This window comes from Orussus abietinus, unplaced genomic scaffold, assembly GCF_000612105.2.
Source record: "Orussus abietinus isolate OABI.00-Male unplaced genomic scaffold, Oabi_2.0 scaffold30, whole genome shotgun sequence".
In the NCBI taxonomy this organism is placed as follows: Eukaryota; Metazoa; Arthropoda; class Insecta; order Hymenoptera; family Orussidae; genus Orussus; species Orussus abietinus.
In genome coordinates, this window is record NW_019394276.1 from 116,722 (window position 1) to 139,332 (window position 22,611).

At 42.6% G+C, this 22,611-nt stretch overlaps 5 protein-coding genes and 1 long non-coding RNA gene across 11 annotated transcripts; 3 read left to right on the forward strand and 3 right to left on the reverse strand.

The window, feature by feature from the left end:
• Positions 1–404: 404 nt before the first annotated feature.
• On the forward strand, positions 405–13,089 carry LOC105701692 (E3 ubiquitin-protein ligase RNF19A). The gene is made up of 13 exons (XM_012428639.2): positions 405–904; positions 2,453–2,682; positions 2,801–2,943; positions 3,061–3,250; positions 3,339–3,650; positions 3,753–3,897; positions 3,970–4,106; positions 4,205–4,302; positions 8,495–8,693; positions 8,939–9,134; positions 9,230–9,395; positions 9,720–10,084; positions 10,220–13,089. Exons 2-13 carry the CDS (start codon positions 2,526–2,528, stop codon positions 10,491–10,493), a joined length of 2,382 nt encoding a protein of 793 aa, XP_012284062.1. The 5' UTR covers positions 405–904; positions 2,453–2,525; the 3' UTR covers positions 10,494–13,089.
• Positions 4,629–7,442, reverse strand: LOC105701696. The gene is made up of 2 exons (XM_012428648.2): positions 6,734–7,442; positions 4,629–6,568 (listed from the first exon to the last, which is right to left on the reverse strand). Exons 1-2 carry the CDS (start codon positions 7,049–7,051, stop codon positions 5,609–5,611), a joined length of 1,278 nt encoding a protein of 425 aa, XP_012284071.1. The 5' UTR covers positions 7,052–7,442; the 3' UTR covers positions 4,629–5,608.
• Positions 13,090–13,352: 263 nt separating the features above from the next.
• On the reverse strand, positions 13,353–14,565 carry LOC105701698 (trafficking protein particle complex subunit 1). The gene is made up of 3 exons (XM_012428651.2): positions 14,255–14,565; positions 13,936–14,145; positions 13,353–13,860 (listed from the first exon to the last, which is right to left on the reverse strand). The coding sequence occupies exons 1-3, from the start codon at positions 14,351–14,353 to the stop codon at positions 13,732–13,734; spliced, it is 438 nt and encodes a 145-aa protein (XP_012284074.1). The 5' UTR covers positions 14,354–14,565; the 3' UTR covers positions 13,353–13,731.
• A 108-nt stretch (positions 14,566–14,673) lies between these two features.
• Positions 14,674–18,540, forward strand: LOC105701694 (renin receptor). 2 transcript variants are annotated; one of them, XM_012428640.1, is made up of 9 exons: positions 14,674–14,844; positions 14,979–15,106; positions 15,217–15,447; positions 15,528–15,839; positions 15,920–16,030; positions 16,500–16,586; positions 17,109–17,303; positions 17,914–18,022; positions 18,092–18,540. In XM_012428640.1, exons 1-9 carry the CDS (start codon positions 14,802–14,804, stop codon positions 18,169–18,171), a joined length of 1,296 nt encoding a protein of 431 aa, XP_012284063.1. In that variant the 5' UTR covers positions 14,674–14,801; the 3' UTR covers positions 18,172–18,540. The 2 variants fall into 2 exon arrangements, with proteins under 2 accessions (XP_012284063.1, XP_012284064.1); XM_012428641.1 differs by lacking the exon at positions 17,109–17,303 and having other exon boundaries at positions 14,675–14,844.
• Positions 18,541–18,800: 260 nt separating this feature from the next.
• On the reverse strand, positions 18,801–19,929 carry LOC105701699. The gene is made up of 3 exons (XR_001104245.2): positions 19,738–19,929; positions 19,289–19,595; positions 18,801–19,188 (listed from the first exon to the last, which is right to left on the reverse strand). It is a non-coding gene; the product is annotated as an uncharacterized LOC105701699 (long non-coding RNA).
• Positions 19,087–22,542, forward strand: LOC105701695 (LIM and senescent cell antigen-like-containing domain protein 1). Of its 5 annotated transcripts, none has more exons than XM_012428645.2 (7): positions 19,087–19,203; positions 20,480–20,593; positions 20,662–20,774; positions 20,861–21,053; positions 21,123–21,264; positions 21,348–21,606; positions 21,683–22,542. In XM_012428645.2, the coding sequence occupies exons 2-7, from the start codon at positions 20,490–20,492 to the stop codon at positions 21,880–21,882; spliced, it is 1,011 nt and encodes a 336-aa protein (XP_012284068.1). In that variant the 5' UTR covers positions 19,087–19,203; positions 20,480–20,489; the 3' UTR covers positions 21,883–22,542. The 5 variants fall into 5 exon arrangements, with proteins under 5 accessions (XP_012284068.1, XP_012284067.1, XP_012284070.1 ...); XM_012428644.2 differs by lacking the exon at positions 19,087–19,203 and adding an exon at positions 19,350–19,457 and having other exon boundaries at positions 21,683–22,541; XM_012428647.2 differs by lacking the exon at positions 19,087–19,203 and adding an exon at positions 19,476–19,560.
• The last annotated feature ends 69 nt before the right edge of the window (positions 22,543–22,611 follow it).

The following is a 22,611-nucleotide window of genomic DNA, read 5'->3' on the forward strand; positions in this document are numbered from 1 at the left end:
ATTTCTCTAGTAATTTAACATGTGCGCGTATATGTACTTAATATTTAATTCATGTTTATCGTACTCGAGTCCCAGAATAATTGTATTATATATATCTTTAATCGATAATTCTAAGGAAATTCTGTTACGTAGAGGATAGAATAAATAGTATATTTTTTTTGCTTGGAACTATGAATTCAGACATTCACTAGAATATTACTATAACAGGTTAAAGTGAAGCGCAGCTAGGTATGTCCCGATAGAAGTTATGTTAACCTCCCTCCAGATGGCACTGCGATTGCTGATTAGCTTCTTCTCCCTCGTTTTGGAAAGAATTTGTTGCATTAAGAAATATTTGTCGCAAATGAAAGCGAAAAATAATCACCATATGTGTCTCATAATTTAAGTAATACGCTAGATGAGAATTTATTTTCTTTATTAATTTTTTTTGTTGTATTGTTTCAGCGGGCGATATTTTAAATGTGGCGCCAACTGGCGGTAGTTCTGGAATTAAGTAGAGGCGCTCGAAGACGTCAGCGCTACGGACGCATCCTCTTTCCCCGCGTATGTACATTTTTATCGGTGTTCAGTCAGTGCCGAGGTTGCAGTTCATTACGTTCGTTTTGCGTGGATGCCCATTGTGAACAGGCCCAGAGAATTTGCGTTCGTCACTACAAAATTAACTTTGATTCGCTTTACGTGCCGCAGATATAACCGAAGATGTTCTCGCCGGGCGGCCCTCGTATTTCAGTTACTCTTAGCTTCTACCACTAACCGGGAACGTCGTGGACGAGGTGGAAGGGTCCTCCCTAATTGCGAAAGTGGCCGATCCAAATCTGGAGTCCACGCAATTCCGAATTAATTATTCCCATTCGGCGAGTGCGACACGTAAATGACAGTCTCAGCCAGCGAGGATTACATAAAGGTAATTATCGCCTTGATCGCATTCGCATAACTCGGATAAAAAAAAAAAGAAATGCCAAAGCAGTCGGGAAATACATCCCAAGTGCACATGTGCGTACACAGGGCACACATTCGAAATATAAAAATGTCCTTCGTAGCTTTATCACTTGGCTTGACTCATGAAAATTGTATCTGCCGGTAACCGAATACGTGACGCGAGCCGTGACCATCCGATACTTTTTCAAGCGCACTCCATTTTTCAGATAACTCATTACGTCCCAAGCATGTACTGCACACTTGGCAACTTTCCATAACCTGTACCCTAGAGCTGCGTCGAGTTTAATAAATAATACACAGGGTATGTGACAATTGTGCAATCGTAAGCTTCGTTCTGACTTTGGAGTAAAACCAGGCATTCAGGAAACGTCAGGAAAAATAGCGAGGGATTTACTGGCTCGTTTTTTTCTCTCGTGATTAAACTAGAAGATAAATTGAGACAAAATCACATAATGTACATCTTATGATCTATTCGAACGAGTTTATTTGAATATTATCCCGCTAGTCAAAGTCTTGTAAATCCAGTACTCGGTCTAAAGTGCGTGAATAATAATCCGATGACATTAAAAGGAAGTACACTCGTTAAGCCCTGGAGGCTTCCAGAAATTATTATTCACCACAGATAACGCTCGCATGTCCCACAGTTTCCCAAGTTTCTTGGCCATGAGTCATGAGGATGTTTCACGTGAGATGGCATTCTCGGGATGTGCCTTCGGTAGAATTTCGGATGTTGCTTGCATAATGCCATCTGTGCAATCAGAAAAATTTCAATCCGGTTGGGCCAACAATCGCAAGTGACTTTCGCTTCTTTGGAGCCTGAATATTATTATTGTCGCCCGATGAAAGTGTGTTTTCCTTCATGGCACGTACTCGTTGCACACGTGTGCATTTAAGATCAACGCTGCGCGCGCGCGCGCGTCGGACTGCGCCTTTTTAATGCAAGATGGCGCCACGTTCGGGTTTAATCCCCGGTGGCCTGATCGGAATCTGAAATTTTTCTTTCGATCGTGTCCAGGAAAACAGAACGCCAACGTCGCTTCTCGCTCTCGGCTCCGGGAAAGTGCTGAGTTCTAGCTTATTTCAAATTCAAGCCCGATTCCGACGCGAAGCTGGGACGCTTTTCGCATCCGAAAACGATTCCGCGTAGCGAAACCTGAAACCTGTTTAAATCAGTCGAGTCGATCCCACGAATATTTCAAAAAGGGCGACCGGGAGGCGAGGGAAAGCAAAAGTCGAACTGTCACGTTTGCGAAGCCAGGTATTGTGCATAACGTTGGCACTCTATTTAACCCTGTGATTCATCTGCAAGCAGTCAGCTGTTGTGTCAAGTATAGACGTCCACTTGAACGATTAGAATCTAGGAAAAATCGCAAATGATGTGTGTAATTATGGCCACGTTGATGTCGTTAAGAAACTGGCATATTAGAGCGCACTCGCGAATTTTAATACTGCTTATTTGATATGGTCAGTAATTGACGATATTTAATATTTGGGAATTTGTGGTTCATTGCAGATTCACCACAATTGAAGTTTCCTGATTCGTACAAGGAGGTATGATATTATAACGTGGGATAAACTAATAGAAAATGAGAAAGGAAGCCGAGAGCGGACCCGTAGGGTGCAGTAGTGTCCCACCCAGGACTCTTCGCCAAGTGCCACGATTTTCATTGCGACAATTACTTTACTCGAGCCCCCTTATTGGACGCCGCATTGCCAGAGCATCGAGCTCAAAAAGTAGTAAAAGTAAGAATTTTTTCCTGTTTTAAATTCTCAGATTATTAAGTATATTGTATATTTTCCTGCAAAAGGAGTATGTAATTTGGCAGCTTGAATTATAATTGTAATGGATGTCAAATTGTAGATAAAGATTCAACGAATTCTCGGACAGCAGATGTAGAAAAAGGAGAAGCAAGAGTAAGCAATGGATCCAGCCATTTTCAAATTCATAACCAAGACCTGCAACGAGCATCCAGTAAAGGCACTGTGCTTCCAACTGCTGGAAAGGTAATTACAAGGTTTCTTTTTATACACTGAGATACAATGGTATCATTCGTTGTTACTTACATATTTATGTGGGCATTGGTTGTACATATTAAAGGTAAATATGTTCTTTCGTTTCAGAGTAATGAAAATGGTCTGATGGAGTGTCCATTATGTCTGGCAGAGCTTCGGATTGAATTATTTCCAGTAGTACAGTCCTGCCATCATCGGAGTTGTTACGATTGTTTTCAACAATACCTTAGAGTAGCGATATCGGAATCCAGAGTTAATATTGCTTGTCCAGAATGTTCCGAGCCTCTTCATCCGAATGGTAAGGAGTGTTAACATACCGCAGTGATCCTTTCACGTAGAAATAATCCAGTTCTATATACAAATTTTATTTCATGTTTTCTATGCAGACATACGAATGATTCTGAACGACCAAGCTCAATTAGAGAAATACGAGGACTTCATGGTTCGAAGAGTACTTGCCGTTGAACCGGATGCAAGATGGTGTCCCGCACCAGATTGTAGCTTTGCTGTGATAGCCAGTGGTTGTGCTTCTTGCCCAAAACTACGATGCGAACGACCAGGATGTGATTCATACTTTTGTTACCATTGTAAAGCTAGATGGCATCCAAATCAGACATGCGATGCAGCCAGAGCCCAGCGTTCGTTATATTATGAGCGCAATTCGTCTCTCAGCTTCAGTCAAAGTGACTCGCAACACAGTGCGTATAATAATTTCTCAGACCGCAACTTCATTTGCAAGTGCATTCTTTTAATCCTTTAATTAACATATTTTTTTATCTCAACTTTTCTTAATATTCTAGGGGACGACATCAAACCATGCCCAAGATGTCAAGTGTTGATCGTCAAAATGGACGATGGGAGTTGCAACCACATGACATGTGCCGTCTGCGGAGTTCAGTTCTGTTGGCTGTGTATGAAGCAAATCAGTGATCTTCACTATCTCAGGTAATTTACTGTGAAGAGTCTCGTAGTGTTCCAACCTTTTGTCCCGTCTTGAATGAAAATTGTTCATCGCAGCCCATCTGGCTGTACATTCTGGGGGAAGAAGCCATGGTCCAGGAAGAAGAAGATCCTGTGGCAGCTCGGTACTCTCGTCGGAGCACCAGTAGGAATTGGCCTTGTGGCTGGCATCGCAGTGCCTGCTATGATAATTGGTAAGCAAGCGAAACATAATTATCAATGTATCATTTTATCTCTCGTAATTGCATTCCATAACGAGGTTAGAACCGAGTTCACTTTTCTGGGGTTTCAGGTATTCCAGTGTGGGTCGGGACGAAGCTGTACACGAAATACGAGAAGGCGAACAAACACAAAAGAAACGCATTCATCGCGGGGGGCGTAACTGCATCGGTAAGTCACTAGACATTTTTTTTTTATTCCCCATAGACCAGTCAAGGCTTTTTCCATTCGTCATCGCGCAAACGTCCTCCTCGCATCGGTAAGGTTTCCGCCTTGCTATAAGTGATTCTTTTTTGTAGATTATACTCGCGTCTCCATTTTCTCGTTATTCCAATCGTTCTAGGGATGTCTATTTCAAACTCCGAACTAACCTAGAAAAAACGCCTTAAAGGGAGCTCAGGAATATCGGGGTGTAACGGTTACGTTTCTCGTTACCCTCGGGCGTGTCGGAAGGTCGTGTTTAATTTCCGCGAGATACTCAGAAGAAGGTCGTCGAGAAACATTTATTGATGTGCCTATACATAATAAAACGTTGAGACAACTGCAGGATTCAATTGCGCCGTAATGAAAAATACTAAGTGCATATTTGCGCGGTAAGGGGGTACAGCCGAGGGACATCTTCGTGGAGTCGAAACGTCTTATCACAATAACCGCGAGGAGGTGTTTCTTCTTATTATTTTTTTTTTTCTCTCTTTCCACCGTCACAAGGTCAATTCCTACCGGTCGATATCACGCGCGACGACCCCGCGACCAATCTTAATTCACGATGGTACATAGTAGTAAAGATATAATACTTTATTCGACCAATTTGTACAAAGAAAAGTGATACATGTCAATGCGTATGAGGATTCAATCGAAGGGGTCTCGAGGAGCGTTCGCACAGCGTAGATTAAGCCGCGCGTGCGATATATCACGATCGATCAAAGGGACGAATGCAAATATAGGACGCCTGCCTCGGAATCTCACCGTTCCCGTTCCCGACCGCCGCACGTCGCCCGACGACACGCGTTTCCTACGGCATAGATGGGTAATAATATCACGCGCGCGTTTCGCCAGCCCGATTATAAATATACCGTTCGGATCGTTATCACTCGCAAGAAGCTCTGTCGCGCGTTACAAGCACGCTGAAAGCCGCTAGGTCCTCGCTCGACATGCACGTTACGATAGACGGCCTGTTTTAGCCGCCGACATACGCGGCGGATCCGTCCCCGTACTACTCGTCTTCTAGCGGTTCCTCTTCCTTCCCGGACTTGACTCGGCGTTGGGGGAGAAGAGACCTTTTAAGGGCCGATCCAGGACCTCGACCGACGTTGGATGAGAAGAAGATCCTCTATGGGTAGGTCCTGAACCTCGATCAACGTTGGACGAGAAGAGACCCTCCATGGATAGGTCCTGGACCTCGACCAACGTTGGACGAGAAGATACCCTCCATGGACAAGTCCAGGATCTCAACCAACGTCGGACAAGAAGAGATCCTCTAAGCATCGGCCGCAGTCACCGTGGATTCGTCACCCGGCCCCGGCACCTCTCCCGACAGGATGCCATCGTTGTGGAGATCCTCCAGGACGTCGATGAGCCGCTGCTCGGTGAGGGGGTCGCCCAGAGCGACGTCCACCGAGCCGATGCAGAGCAGCAGGGCGAGGAGTTGCGACCTCCTGTAGTCGCGGTCGAGGTCCTCCCTGGTGTATCCGAGGTCGACGGGCACGTCGAGGCCGAGGCTGCGGCACGTGGTGGTCAGGACGTCCCAGTACTTGTCGAGGAGCGCCGGGGTGTGCCTTCTGCGCAGCTCGGTCGGCACCGAGCTCACCAGGAGGAGCGCCACGTCGTTCGTCGGCCGGCTGTAGGTGACCATCTGCCAGTCGAGGATAGCGCACTTGCAGGAGCCGTCCTCGGCGTCCTTGAAGAGGAGGTTGTTGCACCAGAAGTCGGTGTGCGTGATGAGGGCGAGCGGGTCCTCGGGCGCTAGGAGGGCGGCGATGATCTCCTTGGTGCGGGGTCGGAGGGCGAGGAGGGCCTCGAGAACGGCCTCCAGACCGGGCCTTCGCTCCAGGAAGCGAGCCAGCTGGGGCAGCCCGCGTTCCACGAGCTGCTGGTACGAGTCGGTCGCCCTGGCCGTCTGGAAGAGGAAGGGGTACCTCTCGGAGAGGGCCTGGCCCTCCTTCACCTTGAGGGCGAGCGACAGAGCGTGGAGGCACGCCACGGCGCTCAGGGCGGCCTCAGCCTGTCTCAGGGTGAGCCCTCTGGAGAATTCGGCGCCCTCGAAGCCTCGCGGTCGAAGGTTCTCCAGGACCAGGAACGACTCCGGAGGCTCCGGGCTCTCCTCGGTGCCTCCACCGGGACTGTAGTGCGCGTGAACGCACGCGGGGATCGGCATCTCGATGGCGGCGGCCGTGGGCGAGAGCTGCCTCTTCTGGAACGCCTCCAGGTCGGGAACCACCTGCTCTCCGAGGGGAGATTGGAAATTATCGCCCGTTAGTACTTCGATCGGGTCGTTAAACTCGTTTTTTTTTTTTTTTTGGACCGGGAAAGATTGGAAATTATTTTGTACACCGGGTACCCTGGGCGGTGAATTTTTTTTTTCCACCTGGAGGGAACGCGTTACCTGGGTGTAGAACTTGATCTCCCGCAGGTCGAACTGCGCCTCCGTGACGAAGAACCTGCCGAACGGGTCCTGGGGCAGCAACTTAACGATGACGCTAAGCTCGTTACGCGCGTCCTCGGGCTTGGTGCGGTACTCGACGGTCACCGCCAGGATGTCACTGAGGACGCTCTCGCCGGCCGTACACCCGGGCCGCACCGTGAAGTCCTCGACGACGGCGGCAGAGCCCTCGCCGTGGTGCGCCGTCAGGAGGGTCTCCAGCCACTCCTTCGTCACCGGCCACTCCCCGCAGGAGCCCTCAGTGTCCTCGCTGTCGGACATCTTACCCGGACCCTTTCACCGGCCAAGACCCCGAGGAAGACTCTCTCTCTTACCGCCGATTATTTCCTGGACCCGGGGGCACCGGATCCCGGGAGTGGACGCTTATCTCGAGGAATCCTCCGAAGACGTCTGTCCTGGGTGCTCCACCTGCCCTGCTATCCTCGAAGACGCTTGTCCCGAGAACTCGACCCGCACCACTATCCTCAAGGACTCCTTTGAAGACTCCTATCCCGAGAGGTCGAACCGCACCGCCGTCCACCAGGGCGTATCCCGAAGAGCTGGCGCTCGTCGGCGTCTCCTTCCTCTTCTATCTCCGGCAGTCCCCTCGGAACCGCCGACCGGCCGGCTCGTCCCGGATGGCCCCGGAGCCGGCGCCACCTGACGCCGACGACGCCCCTACGACTCGCCCCGGCCGTCCCGGCCGCCCGTCCCGAGCGGCTCCGCCCGTCCCGCTGCTGATCGTCCCATCGCCGTCGATGCGACCTGCCGGCCGTCCAGGAAGCGCGTCGACCGGCGACGCCCGATCCGACTCTCCTCTCTGCGGTTGGCCGAGCCCCGGCCCGGGCCCTCGCGACGCCCGGCGCCGGCGCGCGCGCGCGCACGCGGCGTCGCCGCGCACGCCGGCGGGACGCCGACCAGCGCAATCAATACCGGCCTACAGCTTTTCCCGCCCTGACGGGTTCGGAGCTCTCGAACCTTCCGACCTCCACGGGGCGAGATCGCTCCGATGACGAGGGTCCTTTGAACAAAATTAAATGGGCACCCGAGGACTCTGATATTTATTTTTCAATTTTTTTTTTTTCTCTTCCCCAACCCTTTTCACCCTTTCTTTGAGGCTACCTTTACGAGCTAAGCCTTACCTGGCGAGGGGGATTTTCATTATTTTTTATGAACACCTCCAGGAGATGGAACCCGGGTATCGGGCATTTCTGGGGTCCTCGAAGAAACTGTTTGCGGTTTAAGAATGAAAAACGAGTAAATCCATATTTTTATTACGTATTTATTGCCACCTGGGAGATAACAGCGATCGGAGGGGTCCTTAGTTTGAGGACGATTATCTCTTTACTTCTTACTCGGAGTATCGAGCGACGTCGCGATGTCCCCTCCCGAGGAGCCCAGGAAATTGGTTTTCCTGACCCGGGGTCGATGGTCGGTCGATTGGTCGAGGAGGAATCAAGGGAGGGAATGTCGAGGCGTTTTGCTTTGCGTTTCTTACACCAATGAATTATTTTAAATACGATGATAACAGTTCACCGCGAGTTCGCATAATTAGGTAATTAATGCAGCAGGTAGAAAGAAAAGTAGGAAATGAGCTCCTAGACCCGAAGTTTAAAAATCATGTAAAGAGAATGCGTCATTTATATATGCATATATATATTTTTTTTTTTCCAGTATTTTTCGAGCATTTGATTTATTCATCTCTCATACTCGTACCTTTTCCAGGTGTTGGTGTCACCTGTATTGGCGGGCCTGGCGGTCGGTATTGGAGTACCCATTTTACTGTTCTACGTTTACGGCGTGGTGCCGATCTCTTTGTGTCGCAGCGGAGGATGTGGCGTGTCCACGAATGGTTCCGGCGTCCGGTTCGAGTTTGACGACGAGAACGAGTTGATGGGCGCTCTGGGGGTGCGCAACGCCGGAGGTGAGCGCTTCCGTTTGCTCCTCCATTTCCTTTCCTGGTAGTTCCCAACGAGGACTCTCTGGAGTCCTCGGAGATATTGAAAATAAAAGAGGGAACCATCGTGGACGCACGTTTATGGCTTGACGGAGAGTAAAACATCAACGCGAGAACGTTGGAGAAAAAGTGCACGGATAGGAAATGAAGGATAAAGGTTTCACCGTTTTTCTTTTTAATGGAGGTTTTTTTTCTTTTTCTCCTTTTCGCAGATGCAGCCTCGATAGACGTTGCGAGCCACCGAGGGGGCAACCCTTCGATAGGCGAAGCCTCGCTCTCCCTGGGGAGCGGCAGTCAGCTGGAAAAATTAGGCCGAGAAAATGATCGCGAAAGTGCCAGCAACGTCGCCCTGGCCGGCACCAGCCTGGCGGGGAGCATCGCCTCGAGCGTTCTTCCGGGTGGGCAGAGGTAGATAAAATTGATCCCCGGTTAAACGGGTCGCCAGAATTTTCCCAAGGGTTGGCAGGAGCCTGTATTAATATGTATTAATTCCCTGAACGCAGATTGGAGGTCCAGGCCGACGTGACCTCGACCCAGAGGTTCAGCCTGTGCAGCGAGACCGCGTCCGCTGCCACCAGCCTTTCGGAAAAATCCGTCAATGCCTCTATCGCCCTGGACGACGGCGCGGCGTCGACGAGGGCGCTCGCAGGATCCGTCCTCAACTTCAAGGTACTCCTTGGAGTCCATAGGTCCGGCCGTCCGACCTCTCCCTCGAGAAAAACTCCCTGGGTGGTTCCATTAATCCCATGATAAATTCATCTCGCAGGGATTTTTCGTCCATAATTTATCTGCCTGGATAGAATGCAAGGAAAATGACGAGGAGCCATCAACGGGAGACCTTTCTTCCTGATAATTAATATCATATCATAATCGTTGATAGAAGCGAACCCTTGATTTTGTGGAATGACCCGGGAGAGATGGGGTTTGAAATTTGGGCGAGGAAACGTTTCATTAGATTTTTCCCATGGAATAAACAGTGGTTTAATCACACAGCTCGACGGTAGCTCCATCAGTGGAGGTCGCAGCACGGAGGAGCAGCCGACGAGCTCCGGAAACAGCGGACACATGGACACGGCCGGCCAGGCGGCATCGCTCAGCTCTCTGGAGGAGATCGCCCCAGGTCTCGCAAAGCGTACCCGACGTAAGCCGACCTTGGATAGGCAACCTAGCGACTCGAATAGCTGGATCGTGGGTGGAGAGGACGGTGGGTCCGAGCGGGTACGTTTTGACGACCACGTGAGCTTCATAGAGGCCGATCAAGAGGCTGGTCAGAGCGTGTGCGCGGCGAACAGAGCCGCTGGAAGACGCAAACGCAGCAAGGAGTCCGACGTCGATGTCGAGGGCTCGAAGTCTTTGAGGTATACCTCTACGGGGTTGATCTCAACTACTTCGTATAGGGATCTCAGGAGCTTAGGTGTTGTAGCTTTTATTTAGCATTTATCTGACGTTCCAGTATAATCGTGGGGATGTTAATTTAACGTATTTTCGCCCAGAAGCTCGAATGGCGAACTGAACGTGGACGCCGCAGCGGAGGAGGCCCCACGCGAGCGCGTCAGCGTCGCCGCCCTGAGGAGCGTCTTCTTCCACAACTCGTCCACCTCTTCGGATCGCGAGAGGCGGTTGCCGGTCATCGAGGAGCCCTTCCCCTCTTCGTCCTTGCCCTCGACTTCCGCGACCACGAGCGAATCCTCCGGCAAGGCTACTGCAGGTTTCTCGCCTCCCAACGAAGCTAATGGGAAAATTAAGACGGATAACTCGCAATGCTGAATGCTGAGCCGTACCTTGCAACGCAAACCTTGCGGCCATATTTCGGGAGCACTTCGAGTACGCGTGTACATAGGCATATGCGTGCATAAACGGCGCCCTGTGTAATTTACATATGCATGTACACCTGCTCAGCGCTATCTGGAAAACGTTTAGATGATGATTAAATAAGTGGGCTTGCTTAGGATCATTTTAAGCCGCGAAAGGGTGGTCGGAAGAGGGTCGAGCCGAATTTAATTACGGCCTGGACCGCCGATGTTTCGCTTACGTTTTGGTTTGGGAAATCCGCTGATGCTTGGAACGGTAGAGGGAGATTCTTGAGACCTGGTTTTCGATGAGCGGTCGCGATTTACTGATTGTAATATCTACGTTCAAAGTATTATCGTAACGATGAAAGTATGCCAGGGTTTGTTGATCGGTGATTCGGGGGGACTAAAACGATTTGAAATGCTTTTATAAGCTTTTGTAGAGTGAACATACACCGGGTTATGGGACACAACCAGGACTAGATTACTGGACAGCTTCTGGAGTGGGTTAGCCGAAGTGACGTTTTTGATACTACGATTTATTCCTAGACACGTGTCGAAGTGGAGTCGACCTTGTTATGTGATCGGTTTGCGACTGCAATAGCAATTTTTGCATTGGCTAAGCGATAAAGCTGTAACAGAGGCTAGTCCGTCGTTACAAGAATTGTACAATTGGCTCAACGTGTCTCTTAGTTCACGACTCGTACGGAAGATGTCGCTAAAGACCTTCATGACATGTTTATCGCGTATCGAGAAAATGATCAAACCCAATGTTCTATTTTTTTTTTGTTTTAAATTCTTTTACCAAATTACTCAACTGCTTAATTTCGTAACATCGATCACCGGAATATTATATTACTTCGATCATGAAAAGATATCGGATGTGCGGCATGGAGATGCATTCAAGAATTGATTTCGCGCAGATGCGTGTTTGTCTTGCAGTACCGCGAAATGTATGTTGTAAATAATTACAAGGGGGAGAAAACTAATACGTGCACGCAACTTTTACGGGTACCGTGCATTTGTTCGTAAAGGAATGTACGTACCAGTCGAATTTATGCTTCGATAACCTCGAGAGAATAGCCTAAAATGAACTTTTTCTCCTCGCGAAATCTTCGGTCTACAGATTCATCTACGTTGATAAACGATTTTAAACGTACATTTATTAGAGGCATTCGATTTGCGCAGTATTTTTTCCTAATTAATTATTAGACGTTTCGCTGTAGTGATAGCACTGCGAATTTAACGGACTCAACGGCGACGATTTGAAGAACGCGGTTAAAAAGTATTTCCTTTTCTTGCGATAAAAAGACGGCTCTGGGAGATACTTGACCTTTGGGCAAAAGCTTCCTATTTATCTCAACGATGTTGCATTATTGTCATGGAGCATGAACTCGGCTGCGTACTCCAAGTATGTAGAGTAATTGCGTGTATATCTGGTCATGTTGCGCCATCGAATTCAAGCTGTACTCTCACCTATGCGTACTTATATAGAAATTCTACCCAGTTACAAGGCAAGGACCTTTGCCTTCACAATATTCCGTGCGCTGGAAATTGTGCAGATCTATATATTGTACATTAGACTGTTATAGAATCTGTAACATCGTATACCATGCTTGGCACGATGCTCGTATTCTGGTATAATTACGTATAAGTCGAAAGGTGATTATTCATTTGCTAGCCCATTTATCGTTTAGCTATTATTCCGAAATAGACGTAGGTCTAGTAGAAGCGTCTCGAAGCAAGAGCATAGATTTCGTATCTGCATTTAACTCCTTCGATGATTTTAATTCACCCCTGTAATTCATTTGCACATTCGTGCGAGTCAATAATACGTTGCCCACGTCGGACTTCGATTATTAAAAATTCTTTACATGCTGTTCTTGCCTATGTGCTTTAATTTGGCAGTGTTTCTTAGTAACCAACCTGTAGCGGTGCACATATATTTCAGTTACGAAAGCATCGCTCTCTAAATGACTATCAAATGAATTTTTGTATTATTCTCATACTGCATCCACGATTAGGGGTGCCTGCTGAACCATATTAATCTTTGGAAAGAAAAACACAAACTGCCGTGTTCCTGTTATTTGTAGAAAAAAGAAAAAAAAATATTGGAAACTGTCGTGTACATAGTATATCTATATACCTAAGTATTCTTGACATTTTCTTTAGGCAATTAGCCCGCGAATGTGTGAATACTAGTATATTCAATAATTTTCAATGTACACCTAGATTATTACAATTATTTAGAACATACTCATAAAATGTTGGGGAAAGTTTTAGAGTATTTATATTTATAATAGTTTGTTGCAAGCATAAAGTCCGTTTATAAGGCTGTAAGTCCTATAATTGCAACATGATTATTGCAATGCAATTGACTGACCCGCGTCACAAGCTGTGTTTCTTTTGTTTCCCAACTCGAATCATTGCGAGTAAGGTTCGTCGTATGATTTATAACTATACCGTTATTTACCTTAGTTGATTTTTGTTTAAGATGGATAGTTAGATTTCCTTCCATTACTATACTTGTTCCATTGCCTCCAATCAAATAAAAGTTGCCACTTCTACATAAATCTGCTACTTCCAAGAGTCAACCTTCGAGATCATTTCCTTTATCCAGTTTGTTTATTTTCAAATGGCTAACTATTTTCAACTTTTTACGTGAAAGGAAACACAGCTAACGTTTGAATTCAAACACAAATTAATTCACAAAATTCTATCTTTCCAAAAATTGCCAAGATATTTGTTACCGTGTATTAATTATTCTTAAAGGATGTACCTCTTGCTGTTCGGTACATCGGATTACTAAGGGCGTTGAAATATTTAAATAATATTGTGCGCTCTATCATTTTACATTATATTTGACATCCCACTATATAGAAATACCTTCTCTTCAAATGTACATTCATTGCGTACTTGTACATTATAAATTACGCTTATTATTTACAGTGCAAGATAATCGTAGCAATTATGTATTTAATCTTTGAGGAGATACAATCCTTTTTTTCTCAGTTAGTTTCAGTGTAATAGCAAAGATACTGTCACTGTCAATATAGAAAGTAATACAATAAATAAGTAGCAAACAGCCTTTACAAATGTTTGTCATATCTGTTTTTTTTTTATTTTAGTAAGTCATTTTACTTAATCATCACGTATTATACATTTTACCTTATACTGTAACATTAATAGAAAAACAAATAATTATTTACACAGAATTATAACGATCGGTTGAGAAAAATTGGAGAATTCTTCATTAATTCGTCGACTTTCAGTTTAAATAATTCACTCTGTATTGGCTCATTTAATTGACAGAGTGGATTTTTAACAACATACTCTAAATATACCTGCAAGAAGAATCCTGATTTATCTACCATTATAGTTGAAAAAGAAATGGTAGAAACGAAAGCTTATTTAGTTACCTGACTGTACAATTGTTGCAGCAGATTCCTTACATTTTGCGCTACATTGTCCGTATTGAGAACAAATTTTAATCCAGATGGTGTTTCCAAATAATGAAGTGTATACTTGCTCGTCTTATAGTACAGAAAGCCTTCTTTGGAATCCAACGGGGATATTTTACTTACAAACGATTTGATGGAGAATAGCATGCCATACATTAGCTTTGCTTCCTAGATTTAGAGTACAAATGATTATTCAAAAATATGCTTACGTTGAGTACAAACAATTACCAAAAGCTTATTTTAAAACATCCTACGTAACTATGATTTACATGTTTACCTCCTCCTTCGTAATTCCAGATTTATTCAATCTGTTCCACTCTGCATAGTACAGTAATACACCACTTTTTGAAAATATATACAAGTTATGAATCGTCATTATTAACCATCTGTCAAATCGACAGACATGAGATGCTCCACTCTTTCACAACATAACCTAGAGAACTGTCCACGAACTAACCTAAGTTTTATTTACAATAACAGAGATGAGTTGGGGGATCGCTCAAGGGTAGTCGCGTGAACATGTTCCGTGCTGCCCTCTGGTTTCGTACGTTAGCTTTCACCTTTTTTATTCCCCATTTGCGGATAAAATAAATCTCAGCAATCTTCAACCAGAGATGAGTTGGTCTTCTACTCATCTCTGTCCGCCATTTTACGTTCTGTATCGTAGATAAATTTTTTAAATGGTGGTAGCACTGAAAATGTTCTGTGTGTAGTGCCGCGCCATTACTCGCCGTTGCTCGTGTCATATGATCGAGGAATCAGTTGTTTCTCGATCAGGGAGGGAATATCTAAAGTTCACTCTTCGCCTCCAATAAAAGTAGAAAATGTTCGATAAAGCCCTGTTCGTTGCATTTTTATTGAGCACAGGTAATTTTCATTTACCGTGACGTGTGACGAGCGACGCGATAAATTGCTAAAAATGTTTGCAATGCCCATTTTTAAACGAGGGGGTGTGGCGTGCTTTTTAAATATCCCTTTAAAAATTTCCTTTCATTTTTCAGTACGAGCTAGTGGAGATTTCATAGTTCTGCATAGTCCTGATAGTGTCCAGTTTACAGGGAACGAAGAGATAGATCAAAGCCTTCTCAAAGAGCTTTTTACAGCGGCTCTTGGGTATACGGTTAAGCAGGTACAACATATTTCACTTTTAAATGACAGTTGATAATATAACATGTAAATTTTATAAGGAAATTAGGCATATATGTATTTATAAACAAAAGGTCAAATTTATTTCGGCAGAGGGGAACATGGAGCGGTTTCTCGATAATCAATCCCTTCGATCTACCAGTAGCTGTTGTAGGGATGGCCATAGAAGGCGTCGACTCTTTAGAATCACCGACAGGTATGAAGTTTCCATTAAATGTGGACGAAGTAGAAGAAACAACATGGCAGGCATTAAGTGGTCGCCTCGAAGAAAGAGATAAGAACAATACCCTTGTACGAATTTATCTGGGCGATGGAGTGGATGCTGTAAGTAGAAACAAATCATTTAAATAGTAGAAATTAAAACTTACTTTCATTGCATTGAAAATATTCTAACGTTAATTTAGCTCGGGCAATCAGCTCTTGGTGAACTGAAACCAACTGCCATGGATAAGTCTTTGAAATATCTTAATTTGAATAACGAGGAAGATCGAAAATTTCTTGAAGAAGTCCAACTATTACATGCTATCGCGAAGAAAGTACCTTCGGCGATTCATGTGGACTCTAAACCTGATGTCTATTGGCTCGTGGTGTCTGGATTACGACCCGTGCTTGATCTTCATGGCAAAGATTCGCCAGCTGTAAAGGAGGCTTTGTCTCTCCTTAATAATGGGCTCAATGATGTCTGCAAAGCTTTTATGGAAGTATACGACTACAAGGTAAAGCAACTTGATACATTCAATGGTGAAACCATTACTTTACCATTTCCCTCTTAATTTCACGTGAATCTGTGTTATAGGTCCTTATTGCAGCTTTCACTAATGATGCTAGTCAAGTTCGCCATACCCGTTCTGTGATTCTTGAAAGACAAATCAGAGACACGACTAATTCCTCCAGTGAGCCTGTTTCGGTCAGTATGTTTTATAACGTATCAATATAACTAACAAATTAAACCTTTTTCAGTAAAGTATTTAACTGAACTAGGAAAAAATAATTACACGAAGTAGAATTAAAATACAGAACAGCTGTTCCAATATTAAATATTACTCATTCAAATAGTATTGCATATAAAGTAAGAATGTAATAAAAAGGAAGCTTTGTTTATGTTTAAGAAGAACTTCACTTTTCCTTGTGGAACCTATCTCTTTTTTATTTATTTATTAATTAAATTGATTAAAACCGACTAATATAGGTGCTCATTATTTTTAGTAGTTGTATACTAACACAATTAACCCACTGGAAAGTAGTCTTTGTGAAGTCGATTTCTATCTTTATGTTCATTTACTTTATGTTCATTTATTTTCAGCCTGTATGTAAACTGATAATGTGTTAAAAAAAATTAGTTATCGCCATTAAAGTGGATATGCGTATTCTTTTAGGATGATAACGATAAGAACATTGGAACAACCTCAGAACCTGAGGTGCCAAAAGAAACAGAACATAATAAAACTAGAAAGCTCATAAAGGTATCGTTAAATCGTTGCATGGTTTAATTTGTTGAAAGTTGTCCGATGGTTTAGCTTAGGTCCATCGCATTAACATTGGGCACTATTCTACCGGTTAATATAAGAAGCCTTTTTTTTATGACAAAGCAGTTGTAATTTTCTTATTACACGAAGTAATGTTAGTTATGCAGTACATTGCACTATGTTCGGCAAAGATGCACATTTGAGAATGTTTCACTTAGCTTGGCCTAGTATTTTTGAATACAAAGTAACTAAAATTTGACATACAATGTACAAGTTGAGAAACTACACAACCAATGATCCATTACCTTCCCATCGCTCATAACAACGAGCAATGAATTTTTTAAAAATATAAAAGTAAACGTCATCGATTATTAAAAGCTGAAATAGTATAATTAGTTTCGCGTTTCCCTCAATTTTAACGTACTAATCACTAATGAAACAGACAATGAAAGGACTTACTTTACATACTTGTAAGCTATCAGTTATTTAAAGAAGTTGTTCTGAAAACATATATTGTAGCTAGAAGGTAATGAAGAGAATAATGGAACTAAGGAGGCAGAAGAGGAATCACAGTCTGTTACTACAGATGATAGTATAATAATGTATATTAATAACAATGGTTCCACCAACGGTACCGACAATGGCGAAGTGGACGAGATAAGCACTAAGGTCAATTCTGAATCTGATAGTGAAAAAACACAGGTGATAGAAAAGGTATACAGATCACAATGTAACGTGTGCTCTCCGCATCTCTAAATAATGAATTTCATTTGCAACTTCCTATTACACACAACACTTCTTCAGTTGTTAACAATTCTGTAGGTCATTATTCAAACTTGCAAAGTATTTCTTTGATGCTAGTGCTTGTCAGTAGGCGATGACTGTTTTTTATATTTTTCAGCAGAACCCTTGATTAATACTTTCGTATGTATTTTTAAATAATATGTGTTCGTAGCATTAAATATTTTTTTATATAGCACTATGCTTGGACCTCCCCAGTTAATTAAATTTCTGCAGTATGCTTTTTAGATCAATGAAAATTGGTATGGAAATGCATGATGTGTGCAGTACGTAATTTTATTTCATGTAGATTATAACTAATACCTCCGAGTACATTCTGCAGGTGTTGTCTTTTATAAGATGCTAGTGCCCGTGAAAGGTGTAAGGTTACTTGTAAAATATTCTTATGTACATAATGTTTTTGTTTTACTATACGTACATTTTAAAAAGTATGTCCGTAATAATTGAGCAATACTAGAAGTTGCAAATACAGGTCATACTATATTAATGTCAAATATAAGGACACGTGATCTGTTTGTTTCAGGTCGAAGATTTAAATTTAGCAAAACAGTATTCACCAGACTACCCCATCATCTTTAACATTTTACTATGGTTCGGAGTTGCCTTCTTCTTCTCGTTACTGGCAATTTGCAGTGAGTGTTTTCTTTATGTTTACAAGACAAAAAATTAATTTACAAGTAACGTAATTTTTTTGCGTCTAGTCGCTATTGCTTCCATGGATCCTGGACGAGACTCCATAATTTATAGAATGACGTCCAATCGAATGAAGAAGGACAATTAATCATAAATCTACTGCAGTATCGAGAGGACGAGCTAGAAAACATTCAACGGCAGTACTGAAAATGTTCTTCGTAACTTAATATTTAAATTACATAGCACATACGCATGTAAGATATCATTGATTACATGTTCCATTTCTGCATTGTATCGTTACAAATAAGTAACTGTATAATTTCAATATGTAAGTATTAATATCGTGTATAAATGTTCTTCCACAGCTAGAGTATGTACCGAATTATTGGAAGACCGACATTCCAAAATTGATTATAGTTTAAGTTGCTGTGTAAAAGTTATAGTCACTTTTTCTTTGTTATGTGTGAAACGTGTACAGCAAGGTTGATACAGTGTACAGTAAATTCGATTTGTTGGAGTTGTAACAGATTATATTTATTTATTCTCGGACTGTAATCAGACCTCTGCTTTCGATTTGAACTACAGAAGACATCCACTTACGAAGGACTACTTCTGTGAAGTGCTTCAAAAGGTCATAAACGCTTTCCAGAAACCCCATTGGTTAATATCAGGTTAGTAATAACCAATGGGGTTCTATGTGCTTTGATGCATCACCTTGTAATTTCACCAAAGAGGTTAAAACGTCAGCGATCTCACGTGGGTCCTCGAAAACGAGAGTTCCATTATAATTCCCTTTTCTTTTAACCTCAACGATTAGAAGAAACGAATAATTTATTAAGGAATACATCGTATTTAAAATTTAAAAAATACACAAACAAATTAAAATTAAGACGTTCCATTACTAACGAGTTTACTTGCGATATTTTGAAAGCTTGTAAATCATCTCTGGTAAATGAAACGAATCTGGAACTTCGTTGAAATAGGGAACAAAATGGCGTGCGAAACGTTGGCTCTCCTCGTTTTCTGTCGCCTTCCTTCGTGACATCGAAATCTTACTTCGGAACGGTGTGAAAATCGGAGTTGATAAATGTCATGGGCGTTTGACGTGATTTCTTATTTACAGGTCATCACAGATGACAACCTGATCGGCTAAGAAGTTCCGAAACTGAGGAAGAGAAAGGTAAAGCATCATAACCTCGCTAAAAAGAAAACGATGTTAATGTGAACGTTCAGATGCTATAAAAAAGGTTAGTCAGTAGGCGTACAGGGGTGGGACGTAGCTGAACTTATTCTTGCTATAGACATTGTCGGTTATTCTAATTGCAGAAACTGTAACGGAGTCGGTAGACTGGTAAGACATCAAACACGCCAGTGACCAATTGACCTGTCCCACCCCAATTTACCAATAATTCTTCTCTGGACAAATATGCCAGGGTAAGCGGTGCTCTCTATTTTTGGCATTGACTTCACTGCCCGATGGCTCGATTAAGATTTCATAATTGTGTTGTAATATTAATACACCGTAATACTGAAATTGGTAATCATTCGTGCCTACTTCTTTCACTAATTAACCTAAAATAAATCATTAAATTATGCTAGAATGTTACATGACGCATACTTGATTTTTAATCGGAGGTGATAGTAAATATGATTGTTTAAATACGATGTGTATATGTGCTTTAAAATGGAGTAGTCAATGTTTATATTTACGTACCATATAAGTGGCCTGTTAATTTCTTACGATAGGTATCGTTGTCAATGTAACTAATTGCCATAAGCCATTCCATAACACAGAAAATAGCATGGATAATAATTTCTCGTTCATTTACATTCTTGACAGGACGATATCGCAATAATTTGTAATCTTTTAATTATTACACAATTCCATCTGTGTTAGCACTTGCTTCCATCTTGGTTATTATCTCTACTATCAGATACCTTATCAGATATGCATTGTGGGATATAAAGAGTGACGGTGTGACTTGGTGAAGGAGCACATAACTAGATGAAATGGATTAATTTCTGTTACTTCGCTCTAATATTTTACTGATGTAAAATTTAAAAATGGAGAGGGATAATTCTATTCCACCGTTTCCAAAATCAGTTTCTCTCTTGTCATTGGAACGTAGTACACTGTATTGTAGACGGAAAGCAAACCTTTCTCAAAGTGTTTATTTTCAAAATGATGAAAAAGGATACTCCGATGCTCAAGAGGCATTTTTACTTGATTACGAAGAATTGGCAGAGTGGAGTAACGATCAAAGCTTAGATTCGGCATCATCTAAAAGCATTGAAAATGTTTACGATGACAAAAATATTGATATTACTATGAAGATACGGTACTTAACCATTTTAAAAGTGCATTTTCAGTATTAGTTACTAACATAGTAGGTTCTGCATTCAGTTTATGTACTATAATTTAAATTGTCATGTGCAAAAAGAATCTTTGTTTCTAGAATTACAGGGATGTCGATGGACCACATGTTTTGCTCTCGATGTCGAGAGGGCTTTGAACCTCATGAAAAAATTGTGAATTCTCACGGGGAATTATGGCATCCTCAATGTTTTGTGTAAGTTGGAAATTCTAAAGACATAATAAATACTTAAAACATTTGTTATTATTTTTTTCTGTCAATAGGTGTGCTCAGTGTTTCCGACCATTTCCTGAAGGTATATTCTATGAATTCGAAGGGCGAAAGTATTGCGAACATGACTTTCATGTATTATTTGCTCCTTGCTGCGGTAGATGTGGTATGTAACGTTGTTACTATACTTTTTTAATTAATGTTTTACATTTTATATCCAAGTCTCATTAATACATATGAAATTTATTTTAGGTGAATTTGTAATTGGTCGGGTAATCAAGGCAATGAATGCTAATTGGCATCCTGGATGTTTCCGCTGTGAAGAATGTAACGGAGAATTAGCCGATGCTGGATTTATTAAGTGTCAAGGTAGAGCCCTTTGCCATACGTGCAATGCACGTGTGAAAGCTGGAGCTCTTGGAAAATATATTTGTCACCAGTGCCAGTAAGTAAACGATCACTTTTCCCTTATTGACATTATGTACTTTACAATCAAATGGATCGATTTCCACAGTGGAGTCATTGACGATAAACCGCTTCGCTTTCGTGGTGAAGTTTATCATCCGTACCACTTCAACTGTACAGCTTGCGGAATTGAACTGAACTCTGATGCTCGAGAAGTTCGATCCAGACCTGGATATGCTGCGAATGAAATGGTATACTGAAAGTACACCCATCGGTATCTAAGATAATTTTTAAATCATGTTAACGACAGTTTTAAAATTATTTTCATTTTCAGAATGAGTTGTACTGCTTGAGGTGTCACGACAAAATGGGTATTCCAATCTGTGGAGCGTGTCGACGTCCGATTGAAGAGCGCGTTGTAACTGCTTTGGGAAAACATTGGCACGTCGAGCATTTTGTATGTGCCAAGTGTGAAAAACCATTCTTAGGCCATCGCCATTACGAAAAGAAGGGTTTAGCTTATTGCGAAACTCATTACCATCAGTTGTTTGGGAATTTGTGCTTCGTATGCAATCAAGTCATCGCTGGAGATGGTACGTCCCCATATTAAAGAGATTTTACACAGCGAGCAAGGAAATTTACTTTTATACCATTTTTTTTTTGTTACAGTATTTACCGCCTTATATAAAGCCTGGTGCGTTCATCACTTCGCCTGTGCATTTTGCGATCAGAAGATGAACCAAAAGACAAAGTTTTTCGAGTTCGACCTCAAACCTGCGTGCAAGAAATGTTACGAAAAATTCCCTCAGGAACTGAAGAAACGTATGCGTCGGATGTACGATCTTAATCCAAAACGAATTCCAGCTTAAATAAAGCGTGAACGCTCCGGCAGGATTGCAGAGTTGATCAACTTTCGCCTTCACGCATATATTATTATGCCACCGTTACAAAATATATATTTAACAAAGATTTATCACTAAAGAAAAATCGATCTTGTTAAGATAACCAAAGTAATTACATTTATGTGTATCCTTTAACGTTGTGCCACTCTTCACGAGTGTTTCGGTTTAATGGCACTAATAAACGCAAGAACGATTTCGTGCGATTTAGTAACGTACATATTTTAGATAAATATTTTATAGCATTTAATAATTTACATAGTTTTTATGTACTTACTCCTACGGCCGTTACGCTCTTATAAAATATATCCCCGACGTTTACTAACATTTAATAGTAGTAAGCAAAAGTTGGTGCTTCGTTTTCGAGGAGCAAGTTATCGTGCCTTATCATAAGAGCTTCAGAAAGCGAATCAATTAATTCCGAGGACGTGTAGATGTACTTTTAACGGACTAAGTTTAAAATCCAGAATGTTTCTCTGTACTACATTACGTAGCCTGCGTTTTTACCGTACCATGTTATTAACGAATAAGTACAACCGCTGAATCTTGGAATTTCGCTAAACACTTAATTTATACGTATTAATGATGTATCGATGCGATAACAGAAATGAATTTAATCTTGGAACCGTTGCGAAATAATTCTCATTTTCTCCCACCGACGAAGATAAGCGTAACTAAGTTTATCTAGGCCGAACTATA

What these genes read in the sequence shown, in the direction of transcription:
- LOC105701692 (XM_012428639.2), top strand. Translation starts at nt 2,526, where the DNA reads ATGAGAAAGGAAGCCGAGAGCGGACCCGTAGGGTGCAGTAGTGTCCCA. An exon ending in GGGGGTGCGCAACGCCGGAG is followed by an intron (nt 8,694 to 8,938) that starts GTGAGCGCTTCC and finishes TCCTTTTCGCAG; the next exon opens with ATGCAGCCTCGATAGACGTT. An exon ending in GAGGGCTCGAAGTCTTTGAG is followed by an intron (nt 10,085 to 10,219) that starts GTATACCTCTAC and finishes ATTTTCGCCCAG; the next exon opens with AAGCTCGAATGGCGAACTGA.
- LOC105701696 (XM_012428648.2), bottom strand. Translation starts at nt 7,051, where the DNA reads ATGTCCGACAGCGAGGACACTGAGGGCTCCTGCGGGGAGTGGCCGGTG. An exon ending in AGATCAAGTTCTACACCCAG is followed by an intron (nt 6,569 to 6,733) that starts GTAACGCGTTCC and finishes CTCGGAGAGCAG; the next exon opens with GTGGTTCCCGACCTGGAGGC.
- LOC105701698 (XM_012428651.2), bottom strand. Translation starts at nt 14,353, where the DNA reads ATGACGATTCATAACTTGTATATATTTTCAAAAAGTGGTGTATTACTG. An exon ending in CTGGAATTACGAAGGAGGAG is followed by an intron (nt 14,146 to 14,254) that starts GTAAACATGTAA and finishes CTCTAAATCTAG; the next exon opens with GAAGCAAAGCTAATGTATGG. An exon ending in TGCAACAATTGTACAGTCAG is followed by an intron (nt 13,861 to 13,935) that starts GTAACTAAATAA and finishes TTCTTCTTGCAG; the next exon opens with GTATATTTAGAGTATGTTGT.
- LOC105701694 (XM_012428640.1), top strand. Translation starts at nt 14,802, where the DNA reads ATGTTCGATAAAGCCCTGTTCGTTGCATTTTTATTGAGCACAG. An exon ending in TTGGGTATACGGTTAAGCAG is followed by an intron (nt 15,107 to 15,216) that starts GTACAACATATT and finishes TTATTTCGGCAG; the next exon opens with AGGGGAACATGGAGCGGTTT. An exon ending in AAACACAGGTGATAGAAAAG is followed by an intron (nt 17,304 to 17,913) that starts GTATACAGATCA and finishes TGTTTGTTTCAG; the next exon opens with GTCGAAGATTTAAATTTAGC.
- LOC105701695 (XM_012428642.2), top strand. Translation starts at nt 20,088, where the DNA reads ATGGAGAGGGATAATTCTATTCCACCGTTTCCAAAATCAGTTTCTCTC. An exon ending in TATATTTGTCACCAGTGCCA is followed by an intron (nt 21,054 to 21,122) that starts GTAAGTAAACGA and finishes CGATTTCCACAG; the next exon opens with TGGAGTCATTGACGATAAAC. An exon ending in GATATGCTGCGAATGAAATG is followed by an intron (nt 21,265 to 21,347) that starts GTATACTGAAAG and finishes TTTCATTTTCAG; the next exon opens with AATGAGTTGTACTGCTTGAG.